Genomic DNA, 14,518 nt, shown 5'->3' with positions numbered 1-14,518 from the left:
TTGTATTCCCCCCCCCCCACAAAACTCATAAAAACAGAAAATAGGGGGTATGAAGCTCACCTTGGTGTGTGATTTCGGTTTTTGAAGAAAAGATGGAAGAAAACTTGGTGATTTTTGGCCTTAGCACCCTTTTCTTGAAGATCTCGAGTTTGAGATGGTTCTAGGATGCAAGATCACGATTTTTGCATAAATTAGGAAGGGATTTTGATAAAACAAAGGATTTAATTCATAGATCCAAGCATAACCTTACCTTGGATGAAGAGTTGGTGGAAATATCCTCTTGAAAGCCTCCTAATTTTCGAGATCTTTAAGTGGAGAGGGAGGATTGTTCTTCAAGACTTAGAGAGTTTGGAAGAGATTTTTGTGGTGTGTGTGTTTGCATATGGCCGAGAGTGAGAGAGAGGAGAGAAGAGAAGTGATTTTGAAGTGATGTTTGCATGGAAGAATGAGATACAATGCATGGGTGTCCAATGGATAAAAATGAGGTGGCAAACCAAAGTCAACTCTCTTCCTTTTCTTGGGTTTGGGCCTTGGGCCGAGATTTTGGAAGAGAAAAGAAAAATTTGGGCTTTAAATGCTTAAGCCCAATTCTCATGGTTAAGTTGAGTGATTTTTGGTCCAAATAAATATAAAGGTGATTTTTATGACTTGTTAGGGTCAAATTAGGTTAATTATGGATCAAAGCTTTCAATTCATTTCATTCTAGGCCCAACATGGCCCAAAATGTTGAAATAAATTAGTGTGGGTCCAATTAGAGCCCAATTAGGGTTCTAAGCCCATGATAGTCTAATTGGAAGCTTATTGGTCCATTTGGATCCAATAAGGAAGTCCTAGTCCAAAATGGACTTAAACAAGGACTTCTAGGGTCTCCAATTGTTTGATGACTATTTGTAGTACTTGTATGATGTATTTGATTGAAGTTTTTGATTCACATTAGCTTGAATGTATATATTACATGACACAAAATTTCCAGTTGTGACAATATGTTGGGAGTAGTGTAGCGCGTACAACTCGGGGACTCGGTACGCTAAGCGTACAAGAGTGGTACGCAGGGCGTAAGCACTCAGATGGGCTTGGACTTGTTTTGGGCTTTTAAGCCCTTTAGGCCCTAATCAATCATTGGGCATGGTCATGTTTTGAGTTAGTGGGCCAATTTATCTATTTTAGGCCATGATTGTTATGGTTGGACTTAATTGGGCCATGAGGCCCATTAATGATATTTGGACATGGACTTTAGGCCATTAGCAATGGGGGACTTTTGGGCCATTAGGAAAGGACTTGGGGATTGGGTCCTTTAATTGGATTATGTTCAACCCTCACCTTGGGTTAATGGTATTATTGTTCAGCACAGGTGGTCACGCACAATTAGGAGAGTGGCTTTCGGATTCAGCAGACAAAGGTGAGTCTCCTCACCATACCAATGGGTCGAAGGCACCAAGGCCGGTCCATTATGTGTTATGTGGAATGCTAGTTAATATAGTAATATGTGGTAAATTAGTTGGTTATATGTTATGTGGTATGTTAGTTATTTCTGTGTATTGTATGAAAGACCATGGGGATGCCCATGACACTTGGTTATAAGACCATGTTGGGGTGCTCATGGCATTCCAGGTAAAGACCATGGGGGTGCCCATGACACTTGGCTATAAGACCATGTAGGGGTGCCCATGACATTCCAAGTAATACCATGGGGTGCCCATGGCACATAGGTGTAAGACCGTATGGGGGTGCCTATGGTATCCTGGAGTAAGACCATGGAGGGTGTTCAGGGCATCCTTATTTGTTTATATGCATGGCTTGTGATTGATATGGATTATATGGTTATGTGGATTATGTGGGGTATGCTTTGGGGAACTCACTAAGCATTAGTTTACAGTTTGTTGATTGTTTCAGGTACTTCAGATCCTAAGGGCAAGGACAATGTATGATAACGCGACGTGCACAAATATCGTAGATGGACTAATCGTGTGTGTTAAAAATGTTGATTACAGAGATGAATGTGTAAATGTAAGTACAAATACCGTAGATGAGTTAATTGTGTGTTGTGTGTGTAATACAAGTGTTATTTATAGTCTAATGCTAATAAAAAAAAGTCCGATAATTCTAGGATTCTCCGAGAATCAGCATATAAGCGTTGTTTGACTTGGTATTCCTGGTCTTTTGTCTGGTTGAGACGATTCTTCCTTGAGAATAAGTCCTTAGTTGACTAATTTTGCACATGTGAGAAAAAGAAAGTGGAATATAGTCATTATAAATGTTTGGAAAATAAAGATCCTGCCCATAACAATATTTAAAAAGAATATTCATTCTACTTAAATGCTAGTTTAAAAAATAGCTTTCTATAATTAAAATATATATAAAAACAAGTTTTAATATTATTCGTCTATAGGGATGTCAAAAAGTCCCGTGGGACCCCGTTCCCGTGGGGGCCCCGTCCCGTTTGGGGGACTTTTTTTTAAAAATCGGAGGCGGGGACGGGGGCGGGGGAAAGGTTAACCCCCGTTTTAATTTCGGGAGCGGGGGCGGGGTAGGCAATCCCGTCCCGAAATTCCCATGGGGACCCGTTAATAAATTACACATATATTTATTATATAAATATAATAAACAATAACATGATTTTGAGCTTCCAAAATTCATCAAAAAACATGTTTTTAAGTTGTTAGTATAATTTTTTAAAATGCCATAACTTTTTATTTTTAACATATAAAATTCTGCTATATATGATTATTTTTACCTAAAAAATAGCTTATTTTAGCCTAAATAACAACTTCTTTTAGCCCAAAATCAATCGGGGGCGGGGGAACAGGGGCGGGGGCGGGGGCAGGGGAACAGGGAAATTTCAGGGCCGGGGGTGGGAGATGCACTCCCCGCCCCGTTTGCCCCCGTTGACATCCCTATTCGTCTACATGACTTCCTATTTACAACCAAATGAATTATACATGTTGTAATCTCTAAATATTATTAAAAGAGAACCTTTAATTCTAAACTGAAGAAATCATGATCATTGATTGCATTTCAATCATATATTTTCCACCTTTGGATTATTTGATGATATCATCTTTGTCAATCCATTTATTTTTGTCAATAGATTTTATAAAATGTATATTACGTTTTAAATTAGAATTCCATTAATGACATTTAAATCTTACCAAAAATAAAATGAATTAAATTAGGAATTCTATTAATGATAATTAAATATCACCACAAATAAAATGAATTAAATAAGGAATTCTATTAATAATAATTAAATCTCACAAAAAATAAAATACAAAAATACCCCGCCTCCCTCAATTCTTTACATAGTATATCTAACCTAAGTTTTGTAGTGGAGAAGAAAATGGGGGAAAACATGTTGTTTTGATTTTTACTTAACGATTTAGATTTGTAGTCGAACGACTGCAATTATAAATACATCAGATAAAGGTAAGAAAACAAGTAACTCAAATTCCATTTGACAACTTTTTAGTCATCTCATATACGTTTATTTCTTGATAACTAATATTTGTACTATTTATCGATATTTATGCTAAAGTTGTGACAACATGAAAATGATTTTACTCAAGTTGCTTGATTTTTTTTTTTAGATTTTATGTAGGTCGAAATTCGAGTTGACAAACAACAGAAATTGTCGAATTCATCTGGGTTCTTGTGAACGTAAGTAAAATATATTTTGATTTTTATGTTATGAGAGTGTCAAATTTTATGGTTTGAAAATTAATTGTCACAGTTGTGTTATTTAGAATTTTGAATCGGATCTTTCTATGAGATTCCCCATTTTTGCGTACTTTTGACGAATTGTTCAATAAGTTGAGCAATCAAATTATAAACGATAGACACATACACAATGTATGTCATATCCTTTGCTTTTGGTTGTTAAAATCACAAATTTGTTTTTTTTTCGTTTTTTTTATGTGTTACGATTTGAGATCTTGATTTGGATAGTTGGAAATTTTGTTCGGTCTACCTGTCTACTACCTGTTCGATGAAATGCTTAAGGGAACAATATTGGGATAAACTTGCGGCCCAGTTTAAATTACTTTAAAAATATATTGGTTTAAATTACTTAAAAAATATACTTGTCGATTTTTGTTATCCTTCACGGTTTAAATTTGTATGTTTCTCCTTAAAGTTTCATGTTTCATCTCTAATAGTTCTTTGTTTATGTTTTAGTTATAATGCCTTCTTTTGACCCTTGATCACATTGGTTAGTTTCTCATGCTAAGTTTTATTTGAAAATTATATTTAATTGCAAGTTATTACACTATCTAATGCCCCAATAATCTCTAATATTTGTATAAGATGGTGACAATTATTATTTTTTTATTGCGGCTTCTCTTCATGTTGATTATCGGATGTGGTTTGAATTATGTAATGCTGCGACTGAGGGGATTCCACATTGTGGGGCGTTGAAATTCATTACAGAAGGAGGCATGATTTATATACCTTATTGGGTATTGATGGAATGCTCATGTAGATCGATAAATATTTTACAATATGTTCTTTTAACCTTATATTATGACCTATTTTGGAAAAAAAAATTGCATTTAATATTAAACTTTGAAAAAAAAAAGTTCATATATAGCATCATACTCTTAAAAAATGATTTTTTTGGATTATTATTAGTTGATATGGAAAGTTATATTTTTTTGTATATTAAACCTCATTTAAACGATTGTTCTCTGGAAAAAAAAATCATTAATACCATTAAACTTTGCAAAAAAGTTCATTAATAGCATCGTAGTTTCAAAAAATGACTTTTCTGTATTCATTTTGGCTACTCTAGAAAAAAAAATTCTACATTAGAGTTAATTAATAGGATTTTTTTCAAAATATTTTATTAATGGAAAGTACATTTTCATTTTCTTTCGCGTAATAGACCATTTATGTAAGAAAAACATTTCAAATATGGACCATTTGTGTACTTTTGTTCACATGTGAACCATTTATGTACTATATAAATTTAATTGTTAATTAGTAGGTCATTAATATGACAATTTTCTAGGGAAAAGTTGTTTTTAGTATTGAAATTTGCAAAAAAAATGTAGAATGATAACAATTTATTAATTTATTTTGTATTTATCATATATATATAAGTTATATTATAATATAAGTTTTTAAATAAGACATAACGAGATTATCACCTTATAAAAATAAAAATAAGATAGCAACCAAATAATTGATTCTTTATTTCAATATTTCATTATTATCTTTAAACGATTAATTATGTTCTAAAGTTTTGTTATACAAAATTTTGTCAGATATATAAAAGAAATCATGTTTTAATTTTTCAAATTATAAAAGTAATCATGGTTTATGTTTTTCATATATGAAAATCATATTACGAAAAAGAGTGTTAGCATCTACCTGTTTTAAAATAAATTTCACATATTATTTTAGTTTTTAAACAAATATTTTGACAAAATAACTATTTTTTAGGATTAATGTATACTTATATATGAATAAGAGATGATACAAGAAAAATATATTACGTGTTCTTTAAAGTATAGCATGTTCGTGCTAATAACATATGAAAATTTGCATTCATAAATAAGTCTCATTTTTTAACCAATTTGCTAGTATTTATTGCAACACACCCTCCCTGTAAACCTTAAGCCCCTAAATAGTCGTCTGAAACTTATCATCAAAAGAAACTATTTGGTATCGTTGCATCACTAATAGTCAAAATAAACTATCTAGAGATTTGGTCCAAGGTTTCTTCTATGTCCGCATGAAGATGACATGTTACCATTCAAGCTGATAAGAAAACAATTTCTAATCAAATTATATTTCGTGATTGCAATCAATAAAGCTTACGGAGAAACAATTCCAAATGTAGGTATTTATCTCCCAGAATCGGTTTCACGCATGGCCAACTTTATGTGGCATTGTCCAGAGGGATATCACGTGCCAATACAAAAGTATTACTGAACTCTGACGAACAATTCAACGACAATGAAGTTTATACATCAAATATGGTCAACAAAGAGGATATCATTGCTCTGTAGGTATTTATCTTTAAGAATCGTTTGGAGGCAAGACCATTTTATATGGAGATGGCTTTAGACAAATTCTTCTAGCAATACAAAGAGGCAATTGTTCGGATACTGTGCATGCATCATATTCGTCCAAATTACGGCTTGATGTACAGTTTTACGTTTAACCATAAACATGAGATTTATTTTGGTTGTATAACTAAGATTTGGATGAGACAAAAGCATTTGATGAGTGGATTGTTAAAATTGGTGATGGTAATATTGGCGGCCCTAATGATGGTGAAGCTGAAATTGAATTTCCAGAATACGTTGTTGTTCGCTCTATAGGTGACCATATTCATTCAATTGTATCCATCATTTATCTATGCTTTGAAAATCATCTTGATGATCAATCATATTTCAAGATAAAGCTATTTTGGTCTCTACAAATGAAGAATTTGATGCTACCAATGACTACATTTTAGGATCGATGAAAGATGAAGGGAAAACATATGAGTTCAAATTCTTTACGTGATACAGAGTTACCAGGTTTTTTTGAGGAATCAATTTACTCTTCGGTTGTGTTGAATGATTTTAAGGCATCTAGAATTTTCAACCATAAACTTACACTAAAAATAGGTGTTCCAGTCATATTACTTTGTAATATCGACCAAACCAAAGGACTATGCAATTGTACTAGATTATAGATTGTTAGGCTTGGAAGAAACGTCATTAAAGTCTGAATCATATATGATAGATTCTTTATGGAGACTACTTATATACATTGCATGAATTTAACTCCGTCTAATGAAAGAATCTCATTCTGTTTTCAGCGAAGGCAATTCCCTATAGTAGTTTATTTTGTTATGGTCACTAACAAAAGTCAATGACAATAATTATCAAATGTTGGATTATACTTGCATAAGCTTGTCTTCACTCATTTTCAGTTATATATTTTTTGTTTCTCACATCACAATTGAAAATGGATTGAAGGTACTCATATATTACGAGGAAGGTTGTCCAACTAATAAAACAAAAGGTTATGTTTACAAAGAGGTCTTTCAACTATTATAGATATTCAAATGTTTCTTTGTTTTTTTTCAAACATTTAAATGTTAGCAATAATGCTAAGTCTGTTTATGTTACTTTATTTTTTTATAGTGCCAACTTTTTTATACATTTACATGTATATTTTTTATATGTTCCCCGCGTTTTACGCGGGGTCATACTCTAGTTACTTCACTGAAAGTCTAATCACATTTTGTAATTGTATATATACACATATCTATAGATTGGTTATCCAATTTTTTCAATTTTAGGTTGTCGGGTGGGGGGGGGGGGGGGGGGGGGGGGGGGTTATTATCAAGGTTTTGAAGAATAAAAGACAAGGGGTTAGATAATCAATTAATAGAACCTTGAGACTTATTTTGCAATTTGAGATTATAGTTGATTGATGGCGAGTAGACTTGGAGATTACGCAGCAGGGTGCACACTAAATTCATGTAGGGCCAGGAGTAGGTGATAATTGTGTCTGATTTAGTAATGATACATTCAAGTGTCCCATTAACCTTTTGAAGGGTTCGCCTTCATAGACGTCTAGCTTCGTTCAAACCCGGTCATGTAAGATGTAGTAAACCAGTTCTTTCACAGGACTCAGGATATATAATTTTCACCTAATTCTGTTTTTTTCATTATTATTATTATTATTTATAAGGCTGTCAAAATTGTACCATAAAAAACAAACCCACATACTACTAACCGAACCAAAAAAACTGGTAGCCAACATGTTTGGTTGGTAGTACCGTACTAATTAAACAATCTTGGTATCGTAATGGTACAAAAGTTTGAATACCATGGTAATACCTTACCAACCAATTATATATATATATATATATATATATATATATATATATATATATATATATATATATATATATATATATATAAACAAAATCTTAAATTTCAATTGTTAATTGTGTTTAGTGTTTACATATTTAAAAACGTATATAAATTATTTGGTTGCAATAGTCAATAGTCATTACCACGTTAAAAAAATATATTAAAACATTACTTTAACTTTACTTTCAATAGAATTCTTTTATAAATTAAAAGAACTACATAACTATTTTCTTAACTAAATATGGAAATTACCCTATGTATTTTTTTATTTTAAAATTTGACAGTTAAAAGAAGTTGGTATATAATCAAATTTGTTGGTAGCCAAATATATTATTTAGTACGGCACCGGTAGCAAAATTTTTATACTAATTATAATTGATATGGTATACGGTTTAAGGAAAAACGAATTGATAGTGTACCAATTCCACCCCTAACTATTTAGAGCGGTAGTAATATATAATTTTCACCTAATTCTGTTTTTTAAATTGAACGAAATTTGACAATCCAAATTGTGAAATCGACATGTGGGCCTTCGGCCTTCCAACATTTTTTTTTTCGTACAGTGCCAAAGTGTTCAAGAACCATTTTTACTGCAAAAGATTATTAAATAATATATAAAAAATAAGTCGAGATTTTCAAAAAAAAAATGTACAAACAAAATAGGACAAGGAACCTATTTTGAAAAGTCAATGTGAAATTTTAGGTTTTTTTGTGAAATCGTGTCAAATGTGGCTAGGTTTTTCTGCTGAGCTAATGCGATCAACTTTTCTTCATTTAAATGAAAAGGCAGTTGCATAACACAAGCAACATGGCATACCCTAAGGATTCATGTTTAATATCTTCCATTCAAATACTCTCCACCCACACCAATGAAACATCACCTATTGATGCTTGAATGTCAAAAATAATTACATTAACCTCTAAAATAGGAAGTGTACCTAAGCTTAATAAATACTTAAGCAATGAGAACATGAGTGTGACAATAGAAGCAGCAGCAATCAATAAAAAACCGTTTTTGCAACATCCATACAACTTCTAATCTATTCCCCAAATTGAATCACAAACACACTCATTGGAGCCTCTCTTTTCTTAACCTTTCCATTTCTTTCACCATTTGCCAGTGTTGATGTGATAAACATGTCTCCCCAAAGCTCAATGACATCAAACGCCCCATTGTAAGCCACCTGGCATTTCACAAACATACTTTAATTCATAATAATAATAATAAACAAGATATGATCTCTTGGTCAACCAGCAGTCAACTACGAACCTGCTAAAATCTTCACTTCCCAGGCTCCTATCAACTTGCCTAGCTGCAACCATATCATCTTCCACCACCTATCATCATATTCACATCCATCGCATACTTAAAACCATAACATCTCAAAAATAATGAATAACCCTATTATTTATAAAATCATTAAAATGTACCTTTTGCATTTCTGTTTCAATAGAATGTGGTGATGATCTAAGAGTAGCCAAATACCATCTCCATTCATTCAATGTTTCTTCACCCACGTCACCCAAGGGACCCACAGAAGAAGGATGAAAAGGGACAATTAAATCAGCTGGTAGAATGTTTGATTTTGCTTCTGAAAGTACCAATATTTGAACATCTGCATCCATATTCATTTTGTAATATTTAAAATCATATTCCACCTTTTGAAATTCCATCAAATCCTTGAGCAATCTTGTGTTTTCAACACCATTACTATTCAATACCCCTGCTTGTAATGATGTCTCGTCTATCATAAAATGTGACCCCTCTGCACACTGTAAAGCCCCACTCACAAGTCTGCAAAATCAAAATTAAAACCCTATAAAAAAAATCCATAAAATTAACTAATTGATTGGTACCATATAAGGCTTAATGTTAAGTTACCTGTTTGTTTCGTAATCTTTTACTGGTGCAAGTGAAGCAGTGTTGAGATATTCAACTGTGAGAGGCATATGATGAGTGAAGGGTAAAAGGGTCTTTATTGCATTGCTGATTCGGTTACCAAAAACAGATATACTTGACTTGTCTAAACTTGTAAGGTTAAGTGATAGCTTCCCTACAGCAAATGAGTCTACCCTTGAATGAACCTACGTTAAAGTAAATAAAACACTTGTTAATTTTATGTTACTTTTACATTTAAGTAAAATAGATGTATTTTTTACCTTTGACAATAAATGCAATAACATAAAATGAGCTGCTAACTCATCATCACCAAGAACTACTTTAAGGTAGTGCAACAAGGATTCCCGTATTCCTTTCACCAAATGGGGTTTTGGCTGTAGATTTAAAAAAAAAATGAGAAATTAAAAATTATGATAATAATGAGTTTGTTTATTATAAATCTGGATTAATGTCGCATACCTCCATTGTTGGGGACTTAAAGACCATGTCAGTAACTGAAAGCTTTCTGTGTACAAGACAATGAAGACGCGGCACCTTGCTAGGAGGTAAGTTGACTAATTCATCTTCCAGTTCATTATTATCATTTTTAACTTCAGTGTCAAACGTAAGGACACCAATGAACTCAAACACATCATTTAGCTTTAAATCAGACTCTGGAGAGTCGTATATCTGCAGAATGTACACTTTGTAAGGATGTTATAACTTTGAAAATATGAGAATAATTGAAATGTGACTTGGATTTATATAAAAAAACATAAAATATTACCTTGACTAAACATGAAAACTTATTTCTGAAATCGACATCAGACACTGTAGGTCTACCACAGTCTGTTTCCTCAGTCATGAGAGATTCACCTTCCCGCTGTAATGCAACAAAATCATTTTTGGAATAAATATACTACAATATGAATTATAAATTTGACAAAAAAAACGTATGAATGCAAGATTAGTGGCTTACCATCTTCTTTGCACGTGGAGAATTTGGCAGCTCATTGCTTGCATCCTGTCATTTGAAGAAACATGTAAAGATTTGAACGTTTTCAATATAAATCAAACAAGACAGATATCAAAGCACTCAAGAACTTGTAAAGTTGAACATACTTGCATTTCCACCTCTGTGGAAACAGGACAGGTATCCCTTTGTCTCTTTTCTCTGATTGCTGATGGGGAATTTGTGGATGTAATTACAGCACCATCAGAAGTAGAATCTGCCCATGAATTCAGGCCAGGGACCTAGAGATAAGGTTGATCAAAAGGTAAGGAGATTAAATCGGGTTAACAATGGTTAACAGATGTTAAAGACTCACAGGAACACAGTAAAGAAGACGACGTTCCCAGACACGCATATCAGCAGAAGGATCCATGGCAAATTGAGAGACATCTGTAAACTTGTTGGTGTTCCATGTCTCTTCGTTCTTCAAAAGATAATGCAAAATCAATGATAACAAACAAAATATAATCTTGGTCTTGCATTCTTGTTCGAAGGTTCAGTGGGAAATAGAATTTGGGGATTAACATACCTTATAAGCACCAACATAGAATTCGTTACCCAGCATGTCTTGAATCATTCCACGGAAGCGAACTAAAGTGTTTGGTTGAACCCGATGAACAGTTGATGGAGTTAGTATCGGGACCTGGACATGGTGATAAAAAAAACTTAATCAAAACTATGAGTAAATTAACCTAATCACTGCAGATTACCTAAAAAACCATAAACCCTAGAAGTTTCTCTAGATTAAATTGGGGAAGTTGCATAGAAACTGAAACATACATGGAATGAATCAAGAGCAAGAGTTTAAATCATTCATAAGCACTAGAAATCTATAAACATGTAAAGTACCTGACTGATGCCATCGTTGTCAAAAAGAAACTCCCGGAAGAGATCGGCGACGCCCCAATCATTGCGGTCCAAAGAAGCCGGATCTGTACCAGATGTCACCGCCTTCTCAAAAGTGAATCGGACAGCCCCAAGAGGGTTCACCAAGCAATCGTACTGACGTCCCACCATTTCTAGACTCTTTTTCTCTCTGTAAACACACTCAATCACTTGTGGAAGAGTCGGCTGGTTTCTTCGCTGCCTTCCCGCGTTAACAGTTAAGTAGGCTAAATTCCCGCCAAAGTGTTGGGTAGAGTGGATTCCCGCCAATTTTAGCCGTTGCGGGCCTGGTGGCCCATGACCCATGTTTTATGATTCGGCCTTGTTAGAATAAATTATCTGAACTATTCAAATGCAACTTTATAATTAATAATTTATCAAAAAAAAAAAACATATATTGTATATTCCTAAACATCGTTTTTTTTTTTTTTTAAATTTGTTTTGTGATTAGAAATTAACTTAAAGTACATTATATGTAGACTTACTTCGCTCTTCGCAACTCTATTCAATTTTAAATATTGTTAAGAAAACATAACATCACTTATTATTTATGAAAATAAATATTAATATACATGAAAACATAATAATAAAATGATGAGCATAATTTTGATTCAAGATCGTCGTTGAATACAATTTAAAATAATGTTTCACGTATAGAAAACAAATTTTTTGCATAAAATGATTGATAATATAAAATAATAGTTGTTGGATATTAAGTTGTTTAGATGAAATGTTCTCGAAAATATATTCATCCTATCTTGATGAAATGTTCTTGAAAGAGACCAAGTGTCTCCTGCTCCTTCACCATTCTATTGTTCTTTTGGAAAATGCATTTTTCTTTCTCTCCCCCTTCTTTTTAATCATTCCGCGAATATTACACATATAAGACTTTTGCTGATTAATTTTTAAATTTCGTCCTTTATCACCAATTTTATTTTTCAGTTATGTTTGTCATATTCTCTAACATTTGTAACGGATGTAGTCGTAACTCATAACAACAAAAAATTGTAATAAATATACAGAAATGAGAAAACCCCAACCAAAACATCCCCTTTTGGCCATCCACAAATTAAATTGCAACACTAAACACACATGTTATAAACTGTAAACGATAAGGTATGAAATCTGTTTGAAGGTAACAATCATTTAAAAGATATTTCAAGACATATACTTTTAACATTTCCAACCAAAAATGTATATTATAACTGACTATTATGTAGTTTTCCTTTAACCAGAAAAAAGCCTAGTAAAAAAATTTCCAGATTTAGGCTTGTCCAAGCATGCGACATGAACATATCTTCCAAGCTTGTCCACTTGCCTTGGCTCATTCCTCGTGTCTTTCTTGCACACTTTACATGTTTTATCAACCCACCCTTCTTCTACATATTCACCATCAACTAAACAAAAACCAAACCAAAAACAAAATCATTACAGGGGTAAAATAGGTAATTCCAACTTCATAAGTATAATCTAATTGGTATGTTATATCATTTGAGAGGTCCATATTGTTACCTTCAACATAAGATTTGAAGAAATCTTTATACGTCCCTCCAATCTTTCTCCGAAGAGCGCCATACTGCAAAAAAAATAAAACAAATTTTTATAACAGATCCGACCATTTACATTCTATAATTGGGATATCAAGTATGATTCATGAAATCACAAAATTGAACCGAAAGATAATTTTTGGCCCTAATTTGAGAAAACTAGAAAACCATTAGGTGTAGTGGTTTTGCTCTTTCCTGAAAACCACCAAAATCGGACCAAAAACCAGTAGAATCTAGTAGCTAGGAAGGATTAGGAGAGGAAATTACCTGTTCCCTGTTCATTTTCTCTCCTGATTTGGTTGCTAACCGAGCATCCTCAATAAGCTGTGCATCTTCAGCTGATCTAACCTGAGAAAAATCCAGAGCTTCTGTAACACTTTCAAACAAATTCTGCTTCCTTATTTTGGGCTTTTCATCTTCTTCTTCTTTGCTACCCTTCTCTGTTTTCCCTGAATAAACTCTGAATTTGTAGTAAGAATTGGTGGGAGTGAGGGTGGCTTGTTTTGAAGCAGTGAAGTTAGAAGCAGGAAAAGCAGGTGATAAGGGAAGAGCCCTTAACCCCATCCCCATGCTCTTTAGGAAAATATAAACCGACTCTCAACAAACTACACCTTATATACTTTACTTTCTATGCTTTGGGTTTGGGTTAATGTAAAAATATAAAAATCGATTTCCTATCAAACATCAAACATGTTTATATATCTGTATAATTATATATTTACTTGGATAAAAAATTTATTATAGCTTGTCCTAAACCATTGTTTGTAAATTGTTTTGGGTGGATGAGACGATTTGGTTGTGTAATATGCAATCTCAACTGGTGGTTATTTTTTCTATGCTGAGCTGGATCACTGGATGTTTGCCACGTGTCAGTTACAAATGTATGGTTTGTGGGTTGTTACGTGGCTCTTTGGCTGACTATTGAAATTGAGAGGATCAATTTTACTTGTCCCTTGGTAGTTAGCGTAGTGGTCAATGAAGACGCCAAATGCATACGTGATATATCAATTTAAGCACAGCTTCAATATTTATAAAGAATTCACGAATAGTCCCCACTATTACTATATAGTATATTCATTTGTTGTTTTTACGTACCAATTGTGAAGTATTATAAAATAAAATCTCCCAAAATTATCATGCGTACTTTCTTTTGGCCAACAATAGAAATCTGCAGCTTTAAATTTGTAGAAATTAATGTAAAAAGTTGAGTCATAGGATTCATTTAAATATCATTCATCTAAAACGAATCGTATGACCTAAGAATTCATGCAAACCGATAAGATTGTCAACATTATACAAACTTGTCAAATTCAATAGCCACTTT

At 33.0% G+C, this 14,518-nt stretch overlaps 2 protein-coding genes across 2 annotated transcripts; both read right to left on the bottom strand.

Annotated features, from left to right (window-relative positions):
- Positions 1-8,696: 8,696 nt before the first annotated feature.
- On the bottom strand, positions 8,697-11,854 carry LOC111919666 (mini-chromosome maintenance complex-binding protein). Its single transcript, XM_023915233.3, has 12 exons — positions 11,612-11,854; positions 11,292-11,405; positions 11,079-11,186; positions 10,873-11,004; positions 10,730-10,774; positions 10,538-10,633; positions 10,231-10,440; positions 10,032-10,145; positions 9,754-9,956; positions 9,303-9,666; positions 9,142-9,209; positions 8,697-9,055 (listed from the first exon to the last, which is right to left on the bottom strand). The coding sequence occupies exons 1-12, from the start codon at positions 11,777-11,779 to the stop codon at positions 8,941-8,943; spliced, it is 1,737 nt and encodes a 578-aa protein (XP_023771001.1). The 5' UTR covers positions 11,780-11,854; the 3' UTR covers positions 8,697-8,940.
- A 919-nt stretch (positions 11,855-12,773) lies between these two features.
- LOC111919665 (uncharacterized) lies at positions 12,774-13,870 on the bottom strand. Its single transcript, XM_023915232.3, has 3 exons — positions 13,462-13,870; positions 13,160-13,223; positions 12,774-13,044 (listed from the first exon to the last, which is right to left on the bottom strand). Exons 1-3 carry the CDS (start codon positions 13,762-13,764, stop codon positions 12,875-12,877), a joined length of 537 nt encoding a protein of 178 aa, XP_023771000.1. The 5' UTR covers positions 13,765-13,870; the 3' UTR covers positions 12,774-12,874.
- Between the last annotated feature and the right edge of the window lie 648 nt (positions 13,871-14,518).

Source organism: Lactuca sativa, chromosome 8 (assembly GCF_002870075.4).
Source record: "Lactuca sativa cultivar Salinas chromosome 8, Lsat_Salinas_v11, whole genome shotgun sequence".
In the NCBI taxonomy this organism is placed as follows: Eukaryota; Viridiplantae; Streptophyta; class Magnoliopsida; order Asterales; family Asteraceae; genus Lactuca; species Lactuca sativa.
Note: the sequence above shows the minus strand (reverse complement) of the source record. Positions and strands in the feature narration are given on the sequence as shown.